The sequence below is a fragment of the Geotrypetes seraphini genome, chromosome 10 (genome assembly GCF_902459505.1).
Source record: "Geotrypetes seraphini chromosome 10, aGeoSer1.1, whole genome shotgun sequence".
Taxonomy (NCBI): domain Eukaryota; kingdom Metazoa; phylum Chordata; class Amphibia; order Gymnophiona; family Dermophiidae; genus Geotrypetes; species Geotrypetes seraphini.
In genome coordinates, this window is record NC_047093.1 from 140,638,042 (window position 1) to 140,652,288 (window position 14,247).

Here is a 14,247-nt window from a genome sequence, read left to right on the forward strand (position 1 = left end):
CCCACTCCTTGCCCGGTGCTGGTGGTTGTGGCTGAAACCATAACCGGAATGGCCAGGATAAGGAGCAGTTCAGAAAGCGAAACCTAACACAGCATGACACAATTTGAGTTTTCCTTGCTTCTGGCCAGCGATGTTATCCCTGGCTCGTTATGGGCTAGCCACAGATGCTGAGAAGCTAGTCCCATTTTTTAAAGATCCCTCATCCAAAACTGGCTAGTTGGCCTTCTATTACAATGTGACACTTACCTCCTCCACCGTCAGAGGCATGCAGATTCGGTATTCTTTCGTCAGCATCCCTATACCTGGAACTGTAGAAAACACTTGCCAACTTCCTGTGCATGCACCGGCGAAAGGGTTGCCCAAACGGTGCCCAGGCAGTGAGAGAGGAGCCACGTCCCTTCCTGCACTTCCCGTTCCCTCACCTGGTGCCTTGCATAGATTTCTCTGATCCTTGCTGCAGGTTGTAGGAGCAGGCACACCTAGGCACTGAACTTTAGGAAAATATTTTGCCAAAACTCCACCTACCTCTGCACAGTCAAGAAAAAAAAAAGAAAGAAAGTTAACCCCTGCACAATCCATCAGCTTAGGAGCCTGAGTTCAAGCTGAGGCAGAGGTACAGCAAGGTAAACTTGAAAGATAAGGATGGAAAGAATTCTGAAGTTATACAGAGTAGAGAGAAATGAAGTTGGGAGGATTCTCATCTGGAATCAGAGAAAGATGGGCCTGGGAGGGACTTCAGGAGATCATCTAGAATCAGAGAAAGATGGGCCTGGGCGCGACCTCAGGAAATCATTTAGAACAGTGGTCTCAACTCTCTCTAATAGATTTTCCCTCCATAGAGGTACCCGTCAAGGCTGTCCCCTTTCACCATTATTATTTGATTTAGCATTGGAACCTCTATTGACAGCTATCAGACAATGTTCCTTAATTAAAGGTATTCCCTCGTCCAATCGAGAGATTAAACTAGCAGCTTACGCTGACGATGTTCTTCTCTTTCTCAAAGATCCTCTTATCTCTTTACCTCATTTTATCCACATCGTATCTCAATACTCTCAAATATCTGGATATTCTGTTAATTGGGAGAAATCAGAGATTTTTCCGCTAAATGATCACATTTCCTCCTCAGATCTAGCTCATTTTCCTTTTCCATGGTCACAGGGAGCTGTAACATATTTGGGGATTTTAATACATAAAGACCCATTACTTGCTCAGGATCTCAATATATCTAAAATCAAAAACTTAGTTTCAAGTACTACATCTCGTTGGTCCCCGCTTTATTTGTCCTGGTGGGGTAGAATAGCCTCTATTAAAATGACCTTAGCCCCACAAATTAATTATACTCTATCTATGCTTCCCCTTCTCTGCCATAAATTACTCTTTCATTGGCTTAATATGAAAATTACTGAATTTATTTGGAACAAGAAAAAACCTCGTATTGCTCTCGCCAAGCTGAAGGCCTCTAAGATTAATGGGGGCTTAAATTTACCTGATTTTTATTATTACTACATCGCCTCCTTAGCCATATACGGAGCTCACTGGATTGTTGACTCATATCCACAGGATAAACCAGCATGGTTTGAAATGGAATGCTTTTTATGTGCACCACTACACATCTCCTGCTTCCTTACAGTGTCGATACCTAGACACTTGAGAAAATATTCTTTGTTGAGTGCAACGCAACATGCTTTTCTACTATTAGATGCAGCGGCTGAGATCTCTGTTGCTGAAGGCCCACTTATGTCCCTTTGGAATAATTCTAAAATTCAAAATAAGGGTAGATCCCTTTCATGGAAGAGGTGGCAACGGGCAGGGGTGTGGTTTGTTCATCAATTGATCTCCTCCACTTCATTTATCCCATTTGATACTTTTTGTTCTGTAAACTCACTCCCATCCTCTATATATCCCCAATGGCTTACGCTTACTGAAATACTAGCTAATGTGCAAATGCGCCCTGACTTTATGACCTCTCAACAAACTATTCGTCACTGGTCTACTTTGGCTTTACTGAAAGGTAGGGCGATATCTCTTTTTTATAGCATCTTAAGAGATCACACCTTCACCTTTACACCTCAATCCATGAACCATTGGGGCTCTATCCTAAAGACCACGCTTTCTGAAATAGATTGGGAACTCTTCTGGTCATCTACAAATCGTCCTCTATTATCCTCAAGAGTTTCGCAATCAATGTTCTTTGTTATGTGGAATGTAGTATGGACTCCATTTCGAATGTGGAAAGCGAAACTGAAACAAGACCCTACCTGTTGGAACTGTTTGAAAGAGCCTGGAACTCTTGATCACATGCTTCTTCACTGCACTATGGTTCATTCCTTTTGGATTCGTATCTGGGACACCATAAAATCTATTACCAAATGTTCAGAAGCTATTTCCATAGACATTATAATCCTTCGTTCTCAACACCCTTGTTTCGCACTATCAAACTGTCCTCCTAAACTTATTGACACCATGATTGTGACAGCTCTTATGCACATTTTGAAAAATTGGAAGTCACCCACACTACTAGACTACACCTTTTGGTGGAACTCATTGAGCATGTACCACAAATTCGAATCATATGCATATGAAAAGAACACGATATCTCGTTTATCTACAAATTTGGTGCGAAATAAATCACCTTGGTCATTCTTAGATTCATATGTTCATTTTGCCTTGTAGACACTTCTGCCTCTCTCTCTTTCTCTCTCTCTTTCTTTATCTCTCTTTTTTCTTTTTTATTTCAATTCATCTTCTCTGCTTTTCTATCCTTTCTATTTCTTTTCTTAGCAGTTTCAAATACTCTGAATTCTTCTTACTAATCTACTATATGCAAATAACAGCAATTATGGTTTCTTTTGTTTCTACATCACTATTTCTTATTCAATTTTTATGTATTTGAACTGCTTTCTGTATATTACTTATAATATTCAATAAAATTAATGAACTAAAAAAAAAGAACAGTGGTCTCAAACTCAAACCCTTTGCAGGGCCACATTTTGGATTTGTAGGTACTTGGAGGGCCGCAGAAAAAATAGTTAATGTCTTAATAAAGAAATGACAATTTTGCATGAGGTAAAACTCTTTATAGTTTATACATTTTTCCTTTTGGCTAAGTCTTAATCATAATATTGTAATTTATAGCTAAAGAGACATATGATCAAGAAACTGTTTTATTTTACTTTTGTGATTATGATAAACATACCGAGGGCCTCAAAATAGTACCTGGCGGGCCGCGAGTTTGAGACCACTGATCTAGAACCAGAGAAACATAGGCCTGGGAGTGACCTCAGGAGATCATCTAGAATCAGAGAAAGATGGAACTGGGAGAGAGCTCAGGATATCCATCTACAATCAGAGAAAGTTGCAACTTGGGGAAACCTCAGGGTATCACGCTTGTTCTTCACTTAAGGACTAGTAAAGGCACCTAGGGAGCTCAGCTAAGACTCCATCAGTGGAGCTTTTTTAAGGTACATTAAGCAGAGATTCAGCTGGAAAGATTTGGCCAATTCTCCCTGAAGAAGTTTTATGGTCCACCTGCAGTGGCCTATAGATAGTAAAACTGGGCTAACTAGTTCCTTCTGTGATCTGTGACATGAGTTAACAGTGCAATGGCAGGAATCATTATGGAGCTAAGCTGTTTATTGTGAATTGTCCAGTTGTGTTTTTGGGTGTGCATGTCTAATCTCTTGATGTTTCCTTGGAAGGGGTGGAGGGTCAGATCTGCTCCACCTACTGTACTTTCTCTGCACCTGGAGGAGGAAGCAGGTGTGACTAGGCCTGGGACACACCCTGCTGTCAGGACTTCACCCTTCCCAGAATTTGAACACAACCTCCTCCCTCTCCATCTCTCTGACCCAATCCTCCCTTCTTCCTCATTTTCCTGCACCTCTTTCTCTGACCTAGTAACTCTCTTGTCTGAATGACTCTGTTTTTCAGTAGAGGTGATCTCTACATCTAACTGAATGATGTACAATTAAGTGGTATGGAAACTGGTTTTTTTTGGGGGGGGTTTTAGTATTTATATACCACTTATAGCCTAAGTGGTTTACATTCAGGTACTCAAGCATTTTTCCCTGTACCGGTGGGCTCACACTCTATCTAATGTACCTGGGGCAATGGGGGATTATGTGACTTGCCTAGGGTCACAAGGAGCGGCATGGGATTTGAACCCACAACCTCAGGTGCTAAAGCTGTAGTTTTAACCACTGTGATGGGGTTACGAAGAATGCTTCATTGCAAGAGTTTGGGGTAGGAATAGGATATAAAATTGTTTGTGGGAGGGAATGGGGATGAATCTTTGCCCCTCCACTCTCTATAGTTTTGCAAACGCAAATCTACTCATATTATTACCTTCAAGGATCTAACCTCACCTTAATCCTGCCCAGTGTAGGAGATTTTCACGTAGTTTCTTTACCTGGGTAAATGACTTTTCAAATGAGAAACAAACAGAATTTTGGAGGCCGAACCCTATCCTTCTTCGAGATGCTTCTTTTAAGTAGCAGACTATTTTTGCCTATAGGCCCTCTAACATGGAATTCTCTTTGGTCTGTTGTTTCAAAGAATTCTCAGAAGTACGAACGTTCATTTCCTTCAGTGAAAGGGATAAAACGTGGTGGTAATATCTCTCACTCCTTTTCGTATGGGTTTACAACGATTTGGAATGAAATTCCCAGTTATATTAGAACTGTTTTCTCTCTCCAGGTTTTTCATAAATCGATGAAAACAATGCTATTTCAACAGTTTTCGGAAAATAGTGTTAATTGTCGGATGGAATTCATCCGAGAGTACTAAAAGAACTGAAATTTGAAATCGGAGAACTATTGCAAAAACTTGCCAACTTTTCAATCAAAACAGGACAGATAACGGACAACTGGAAGATAGCGAACGTCACGCTGATATTTAAAAAAGGATCGAGAGGAGTGCCAGGTAACTACAGACCTGTAAGTCTCACGTCTGTCCCTGGAAAGATGGTTGAGGCGCTGATCAAAGATAGCATAGTCCGGCATCTAGACACACACGACCTGATGAGAGCCAGTCAACATGGCTTCAGGAAAGGGAAATCATGTTTGACGAACCTACTTCAATTTTTTGAGACAGTGAACAGAGAAATTGATAATGGAGAATGGATATTGTATACTTGGACTTTCAGAAAGCGTTTGACATGGTTCCACATGTAAGACTTCTCAGGAAATTACAAGGCCATGGAATAGAGGGAGATATACTAAGATGGATAGGCAAATGGCTAGAAAACAGAAAACAGAAAGTGGGCATAAATGGGGAAGTTCTCAGAATGGGAAAAAGTGACTAGTGGTGTACCCCAGGGCTCAGTACTTGGACCCATCTTATTTAATATTTTCATAAATGACTTGGAAGAAGGAACATCCAGTGAAATCATCAAGTTTGCAGACGACACAAAGCTATGCCGGGCAATCAGATCGCAGAAGGACAGCGAGGAATTCCAGAGCGACTTGAATCAATTGGAGAAGTGGGCAGAAAATGGCAGATGAATTTTAACATGGAAAAATGCAAAGTGATGCATTTACGCAGAAAAAATAAAGATCACAAGTATAGTATGTCAGGTGTAACAGGAAAAGGACCTGGGTGTACTGATAGATAGGACCCTGAAACCTTCGGCGCAATGTGCGGCAGCAGCAAAGAAAGCAAATAGAATGCTAGGCATGATAAAGAAGGGAATTATGAGTAGATCAGAGAAAGTTATAATACCACTCTACAGAGCCATGGTCAGACCGCACCTGGAATACTGCGTCCAGCATTGGTCTCCATACCTAAAGAAAGATATAAAACTGCTAGAGAGGGTGCAGAGACGAGCAACGAAGCTAGTGAAAGGTATGGAGAACCTGGACTACGAGGAACGACTTAGGAGACTGGGGTTGTTCTCCCTTGAGAAGAGGAGACTGCGAGGGGATCCGATCGAGACTTTCAAAATACTGAAAGGATTCGACAAAATGGAGCAGGGAAAGCAGTTATTTACAATGTCCGATGTGACACGGACAAGAGGACATAGACTGAAGCTGAGGGGGGACAGGTCCAGGACGAATATCAGGAAGTTCTGTTTCACGCAGCGAGTGGTGGACACCTGGAATGCTCTCCCAGAGGAAGTAATTGCAGAATCCACCGTTCTAGGATTTAAGAGTAAACTAGATGCGCATCTCCTTAAGAGTGGCATAGAGTGATACGGGTAAGGGTAAATTAGATGCACATCTCCCTTCAGAAGCATACGGTGATATGGGGACTAAAACTAGGCCAGGGTACACCTGGCGGGGCCTCCACGTGTGCGGATCACCAGACTTGATAGATCCAGGGTATGCTCCGGAGATGGCAATTCTTATGTTCTTAGGTCTCTTGGTTAGTAAGTCACATGCTAGTTAAACTGATTTCCCTATTTATTAAAGTCTTATGTAAACTGAGTTGAGGCCCTGCTTCAGGAGATGATACGGTATATAAAACTAAGACTTAGCTTAGATTAGATTAGATCTCACCTGATCATGGGTGGAAAAATCAATGTGAATAGCATAAACACAGAGGTGTTCTGGGTCTGTGTGGTAGGCCTGGCAAAATCCTTCTTAGATTGGTTAAGAAATAGCTTGACTGATGTTCATTTAGAAAGATGGGGCTGGAAGGGACCATAGGAGATCATTTAGAATCAGAGAAAGATAAAGCTGGGAGGGATCTCAAGGGATCATCTAGAACCAGAAAAAAATGGAGCTGGGATGAAGCTCAGGAGATCATTGAGAACCAAAGAGTGCCCTTCCCTCAGGCAGAATCCCTGTACTTATATTTTCCTAGACAGACTTGCTGTGGCTTTCTTCAGAGTATGCTATGAAGTCTGTAGTTTGTCTTTATAAGAACATAAGAATTGGCCGATGCTGGGTCAGACCAGTGGTCCATCGTGCCCAGCAGTCCGCCCCTGTGGCAGCCCTTAGGTAAAGGACCAGAGTGCTAACTGAGTCTAGCCTTACCTTCGTATGTTCTGGTCTAGCAGGAACTTGTCTAACTTTGTCTGGAGGGTGTATTCCCCTATAATAGCCAACGGAAGTTCGTTCTAGTTTTCCACCGCTCTCTGGATGAAAAAGAACTTCCTTACGTTTGTATGGAATCTATCCCCTTTTAACTTTAGAGAGTGCCCTCTCATTCTCCCTACCTTGGAGAGGGTGAACAACCTGTCTTTATCTACTAAGTCTATTCCCTTCATTATCTTGAACGTTTCAATCATGTCCCCTCTCAGTCTCCTCTTTTCAAGAGAGAAGAGGTCCAGTTTCTCCAATCTCTCACTGTACGACAACTCCTCCAGCTCCTTAACCATTTTAGTCACTCTTCTCTGGACCCTTTTGAGTAGTACCATGTCCTTCTTCAAGTATGGCGACCAGTGCTGGACGCAGTATTCCAGGTGGGGTCGCACCATGGCCTGATACAGCGGCATGATAACCTTCTCCAATCTGTTCGTGATCCCCTTTTTAATCATTCCAAGCATTCTGTTCGCCCTTTTCGCCGCCGCCGCACATTGCGCGGACGGCTTCAATGACTTGTTGACCAGTACTCCCAAGTCTCTTTCCTGAGGGGTCTCTCTGAGTACTGCACCAGACATCCTGTATTTGTCTACAAGATTTTTGTTACCGACATGTTTCATCTTATACTTATCCACGTTAAACTTCATTTGCCATGTCGTGGCCCATTTCTTGAGCGTGTTTATGTCCTGTTGCAGGTCATCGCAATCCTCCTGTATCTTCACTACTCTGAATAACTTCGTATCGTCTGCAAATTTAATCACCTCGCTCGTCGTTCCAATTTCCAGGTTGTTTATAAATATGTTGAAGAGCATGGGCCCAAGCACCAAATCCTGCGGCACTTCACTGGTGATGCTTTTCCAGTCCGAGTATTGTCCATTTACCTCTACTCTGAGTTTTCTATCCACCAACCAGTTTTTGATCCACGCAAATATTTAACCCTCAATCTCATGGCTCGCAATTTTTCAAAGTAGTCATTCATGCGGAACCTTGTCAAACGCCTTCTGAAAATCCAGATATACAATGTTGACCAGGTCACTTTTGTCTATCTGCCTGTTAACTCCCTTGAAAAAGTGCAGCAAGTTCATCAAGCAAGATCTTCCTTTGCTGAAGCCGTGCTGGCTGGTCCTCATCAGACTGTGTCCATCAAGGTGGTCAATGATGCGGTCCTTTATCAGCGCCTCTACCATCTTTCCCGGTACCGAGGTCAGACTCACTGGCCTGTAGTTTCCTGGATCTCCCCTCGAACCTTTCTTGAAGATCGGCATAACATTCGCCACTTTCCAGTCTTCCAGAATTCTTCCCGATTTGATCGACAGATTGTTTATTACTTGAAGCAGTTCAGCTATAACCCCTTTCAGTTCCTTGATTACCCTCAGATGGATGCCATCCGGTCCAGGGGATTTATAATTTTTAAGCCTGTCAATCTACCTGCATACCTCTTCTAGACTGACTGTCAACCCAGTCAGTTTCCCGTCTTCGTTTCCTAGGTATAGTCTGGGTTTGAGGTAGGTGGTGTCTTCAAGATGGCCGGAGATTTTGGCGGGAAAATTCATTGGTCACAAATTTGAATTTTCTGCCTTCCTAAGGAAACCAACTAGTCGCATTTGAGAACCCACTAGAAATACAAACGAGGCTTGACAGCACACCTCGAAGAAAACCACAGCATGATGCTAAAATATCAGTTCCGCTCACTTGGACACAGCAGGACCCAGACAATCGCAACGATGAAGGCACCGGCCACAAAAGCCTAATAGGATATATCCTACTGTATTCGAGTGGTCCTTACTTGGCCACTGTTTTGTGTCCTTTAACTGTTCATTTGGGGGTTTCAGTTGATCATTCTACCGCTTTCTGCTCCTTGTCAACAAGAAATAGTACCTTCATTTTTGGAGGAACTTCACCTCACACAGCAACAACTGGACTCAACCTTACCTCAGATTTAATGCCACCTTAAAAATGTCTCTCTTATACCTGCTACATTGATTGTGACCTTGGCTATTACGATGGATAAGAATTGGCTTCTGAGATTATTTTTTAAAAATAAAGAGAAAAAGTTTCTTGATTTAAAAATACAAATGTTCCCAGACTTGGCAAGAGATACACAAAGACGTAGAAAGGAGTTTCTATTATTAAAACCTGGTGTTTTGGCTTTAGGGGGAACTTTTTATCTTCGTCATCCTTGCAAGTGTATAGTTTATTACAATTCTCAGAAATATGTTTTCTTTGAGCCAAACCAGCTAACGGCCTTCCTCTCCTTGTCCCGCCTGGAGAAGGGGTAAGAATGAGGGCTTCAATAAATTAGACGCCTGAATATCAGTTACCATGTGCAGCTTATCTTTAATGAATAAGTTTCTTTTAGTTCTGTTTAATACACATCATGGATCATAATTGTGGACTTGAGAGATTATACAAAAAAAATTTTTTCTATGTAAATTTATGAGGTCTATTTTTTCGTTCATTTGATGTAATCACTTTCTGTACAAGATTTATCTTGATTGTAATTTGAAATTTATAAATAAATAATAAAATAAAAATGTCTCTCATTTCACAAGGGCTGAGTCTGAAAGAGTGTTTGATGGTGCAATCTTGTCTGCCACCTTTCTCTCTCTCCTTATTTTCTTTCCTTTATTTTTTTCCTTTATTTGATGGAGCTCCTTTCAGATTCAGTTATGAGTAGAATATGTCCGCTGACTTGGTTTTCTGAAAGAAACTAAACTAAAACTTGAATTTATAGACCATGTCATCTTTATAAAAATCAAGCTCGACTCGGTTTACAGTAAGTAATGTTAAAGGGGGAAATAATGAGGAGAAAAATTTTCAATTTGGTGAATAGCCCAGTTTTTAGATGTTTACGGAAGATTTCAAAAGAACCTAGTTCTCTCAGCCACAAAGGGATATTATTCCATAATTCAGTTAGTTTGAAGAAGAGAGACTTCCCAGTTTACTAGCAGAAGCTATGCCTTTCAGAGAGGGAAAAGATAATTTAAGTTTTTGCATAGTTCTAAGCAGTCCATATTTTTTGGCGTTCCAAGACAGAGGAATTAGTAGAGGACAATTGCCGAATAAAATCTTGAAGGTTAGGCATACACATTTAAAGTTTATTCTGGGGAATATTGGAAGCCAGTATAGTTTAGCGAGAAGCAGCGATGCATGCTCGAATTTGCCTTTACCAAAGATCAGCCTATCTGTGGTATTTTGAATCAGGTGAAGTCTTTGTAAGCTTTTTTTGGTTAGGCTTAGATAGATAGAATTACAGTAGTCTTAGCTGTGAAAGAATAATCAATTGGACGAGGATGGAGAAATGCTGCTGTTGGAAACAGGACCTGACTTTTCTAAGCATGTGAAGGCCAAAGAAGCACTTTTTCTGCATCAGATCGTCTTTCACCCTCTTGCGTTAGCAGCCCTAACTGCTGGTAAAGGGAATCTCAAAATGAATTATGTGTCTGCCCAGCAAAGGGTGGCATTCAAAACACTGAAATCCAACTTGAGGCCTCTAGCTCTGCAGACTTACTGACTCCAGGTTCTTCTCTTAAAGCACTGGTCTCAAACACGCGGCCCGGGGGCCACATGCGGCCCGCCAGGTACTATTTTGAGGCCCTCGGTATGTTTATCATAATCACAAAAGTAAAATAAAACAGTTTCTTGATCATATGTCTCTTTAGCTATAAATAACAATATTATTATTAAGACTTAGCCAAAAGGAAAGATTTATAAACTATAAAGAGTTTTACCTCATGCAAAATTGTCATTTCTTTAATAAGACATTAACTGTTTTTTTTCTGAGGCCCTCCAAGTACCTACAAATCCAAAATGTGGCCCTGCAAAGGGTTTGAGTTTGAGACCACTATCTTAAAGGTATCCAATCCGATGCTCACTTTCAAGAGTATGTGCAATATCCAGATGAGGCAGAGGGAATGTGCCGAATATTGCCCCTCAAATTTGGCCTTGGTGGCTTGTTCTTATGTTTTTAATTATTCTCTTTTTAAAAAATTTTGTATGATGTAAACCGCTTTGGTATTTAAAGCGGTATATCAAGCTGTAATAAATTTGAAACTTGAAATACCACATGGAAGAACTGCTATGAATATCTCTGGCTGTTGCTTGCCTCATCACCCTCTTGGACCCTTGATCTGGAAGGTTCATTCACATATCTAAGGGAGGGATTTGTTAAGCGTTAACGTGTTTAAAAAAAAGAAAAGAAAACAAAGATGACTCCAAAGCCTCCATTGTGAAATAACCTGGAAAAACTAGGTCAGAGCATTGGAAATCAATTCAGCTTTCTGTCTGTTATGACCTGGAGGTGGTGAGGTTTCTCCCTCTCTCTCTGTCTGTCTGGCTCTCTGCCTCTATTTACTTTCTGTCCCTCTCTCTCTCTCTCCTTTTCTCTCTCTCTATTTCTCTTTGACTCTTTTTGTCTCTCTCAAGTTGGAATCAAGTTATTTTTCTGACCAAGTCCAGAAAAGCCAGATCCCAGATACCAAATCAGATTGTCCCATTTTAGGTCCAGTGGCAGAACATCACAGATTCTGCAGCTATGATGGCTCTTTTTCCTCTTTCCCCCAGGTTCAGACACAATATTTATCTTTTTTGCTCCTCCTTTGATTTTCTCTCTCTCTCTCTGTGATCTCTTTGGATTTTGCTCAGTACAGGAGGAAATACATTTCTGCTTCTCTTTCTCTGCTCTTGCACTGCAGACAGACATCTCAGGGTTTCCAGCTCAGTTTTTCTCTCCACGTTTCTGAAGAGAATTAGTTGGATGATTCCATTAAATAATTTTCAGTAATTTGTGGGATCGAATCCCAGGGCTGCTCCTTGTGACCCTCGGCAAGTTAGTTCAGATTTAATCTCCCAGACTCACTTCCTCTCAGGTCCGAGTCTGCATTAGTGTGGGGTGAGCTCTGCTTCTTGGTTAATTTGGTAAAATCTGAATTTGTTTTACAGTTGAGTTTTTTTCTGGAAAATCCTGTGTCTTGTGGCCAGTCTCTGGCTGGTTATGTTTCTTTTGCTGACCGTCTGGGTGAGGAATAAAATGACCCAAGTGTTTGCACACAGTGGGCATTTGGGGGCGGATTCTGTAAGTGGCACTTGCCACGTGTCAGTCACAGCTAGGTGCTGTTTTCAGAATCAGGGATACCGGCGTCTAGCAAGGATGCGAGGTGCCTAGGCTCCTTGCAGAATCGTGGCTAACATTGCCTAGTGACGCCGAAGTCCTGCGCCGCCCCCCTAAACACGCCCATTTCCAGGCTTCAACATCACTAGGCGACACTAAGAACCGCAGACCTAGGCCCGGATGCCACAAACTGGCACCTAAATTTTTTTTGCAAGGTTTTAATTGGTTTTTAATGGTGAAACCAATTATCACACCACTTAGAACCGATTAAGACCTTTAAGTTAGTCGCCGGTAGACGCGATCCAGGCGCTTGCCGGCAACTAACTTTTAATACAACAACAAACTGGCTTCAATGAGAACTAGTCTATAAAGTGTGACCCAAGTGACTATATAAAAAAGCTCAGAGATTTGAAACTCTGAAGGGAAGGCTACTAAACCTTCTAAGAACTTTAACCTTCTTTTTCAAACTACTTAGAGTCTTAAAGTGTGACCTGGACTTATGAAGTTGCAATGACTGGAAGGTGAACTCTTTTTAGGGAGGTTTAGTAGCCTTCCCTTCAGAGTTTCAAATCTCTGAGCTTTTTTATATAGTCACTTGGGTCACACTTTATAGACTAGTTCTCATTGAAGCCAGTTTGTTGTAGTATTTAAAGCCTTTTTCTGGTTTCTTTTTTGTTTTGACATTTTTAACCCTGATTTACTCATAAGGCAACTAACTTTTGGCAGTTTTTTTGAGAATCTGGCCCTTGGTGTCTAAGTTCTTTCATACTGAGGGAAGATCACTGGTAGAGTGGGAGGTTCAGGCCCCCATCTTGGTATCTCCAGAGATGCCAAGTTACCCAGTTCCAAGCCAGAGATTTTCTAGGACAGTCCTGGATTTCCGACCATTCCATCCTGGAGCATTATGTGACTTGCACTACAAATCCCACACTGCTTTGGGATTAAATTTAAAACTAGGACTGTCCCACTGGAGGATGAGACCTGGGTGCCAGATAAAATGAAAGGCTTTTTTTTGTAATCATTAATAAAAACCTGGACATCTCCCTGAGGGCATGTATTTTTTATTTTTTTTTAACATGTGTATTAATTATAAGGCTGTTAACTGGATCCAGACTTGCAGGACAGAGTTAATCCAGTCCTGGGTTTACCCTGTCACCTGCAGGGACTTGTAATTCTGATTTCCCCTATTGCATGCCATAAGAAAATCAAGACTACAAGTCCCAGCATGCACTGGGATAAAACCTGGACTGGCTCAACCCTGTCCTGCAAATCTGGATCTAATTGGCAGCCTTAATTAATCAGCATCTTCTCTGCAGAATAGCGATGTGGTCAGTGGTTCAGCATTCTGGAAGGAACCCAGGCTGATTCTGTGCAGACTTTGGCTGTTCAAAGTGGAATTTTAATATTCATTTGTTGAGCTCCTTACAGAACCATTTGCTAATTCAGAAATACCAAGTTACCCAGGTCCAGGCTGGAGGTTTTGGGACAAGCCTGGTTTTAAATTAACAACCCTATGTGTGGCACAGGGGTTAGAGCTACAGCCTTAGCACCCTGAGGTTATAGGCTCAAATCCCTTGCTGCTCCTTGTGAACCTGAGCAAGTCACTTAATCCCCTCATTGCCCCAGGTACACTAGATAGAGTTTGAGCCTGCCAGGACAGATAGAGAAATATGATAAACCACTTAGGATATAAGTGGTATATAAATAATTAAATAAATAACCCCCCCTCCAAATGTGGGATTCATAGTGCCTGATCCTGCTCAGTGCCACAAGTCCATAATGCACCAGGATGAGGTGGTCTGAAATCCAGGACTGGCCCATCATCTCTGCAAATGTGACTGTGGATGCAGGGTTGGGGATACCAGACATCCAGATTTACCCGGACATGTCCTCTTTTCAGAGGACTGTCCAGGAGTCCGGACGGCTTTTCAAAACCTGGCACTTTGCCAGGTTTTGAAAAGCTTTGAGCTCAGGGCCGCATCTGCAGAGCACCTGCGCATGCGTGGATGTGACGCCGTGATGTCGCATGCATATGCGTGTGATGTCATCGTGTCTCACCCGCGCGTGTTCTGAGGCCCTTCAAATGCGGCTCCGTGCTCAAGGAGGTTTTGGGGG

General features: G+C 41.9%; 1 protein-coding gene across 1 annotated transcript in view; it reads right to left on the bottom strand.

Annotated features, from left to right (window-relative positions):
- The window catches only part of LOC117368690 (cytoplasmic phosphatidylinositol transfer protein 1-like), a 39,019-nt gene extending 38,569 nt beyond the window's left edge, over positions 1-450 (bottom strand). Inside the window, exon 1 of the mRNA XM_033962414.1 lies at positions 247-450. Coding sequence (XP_033818305.1) covers positions 247-294 — 48 coding nt within the window. The 5' untranslated portion in view covers positions 295-450. The remainder of the gene's footprint in view (positions 1-246) is intronic.
- Positions 451-14,247: the final 13,797 nt, after the last annotated feature.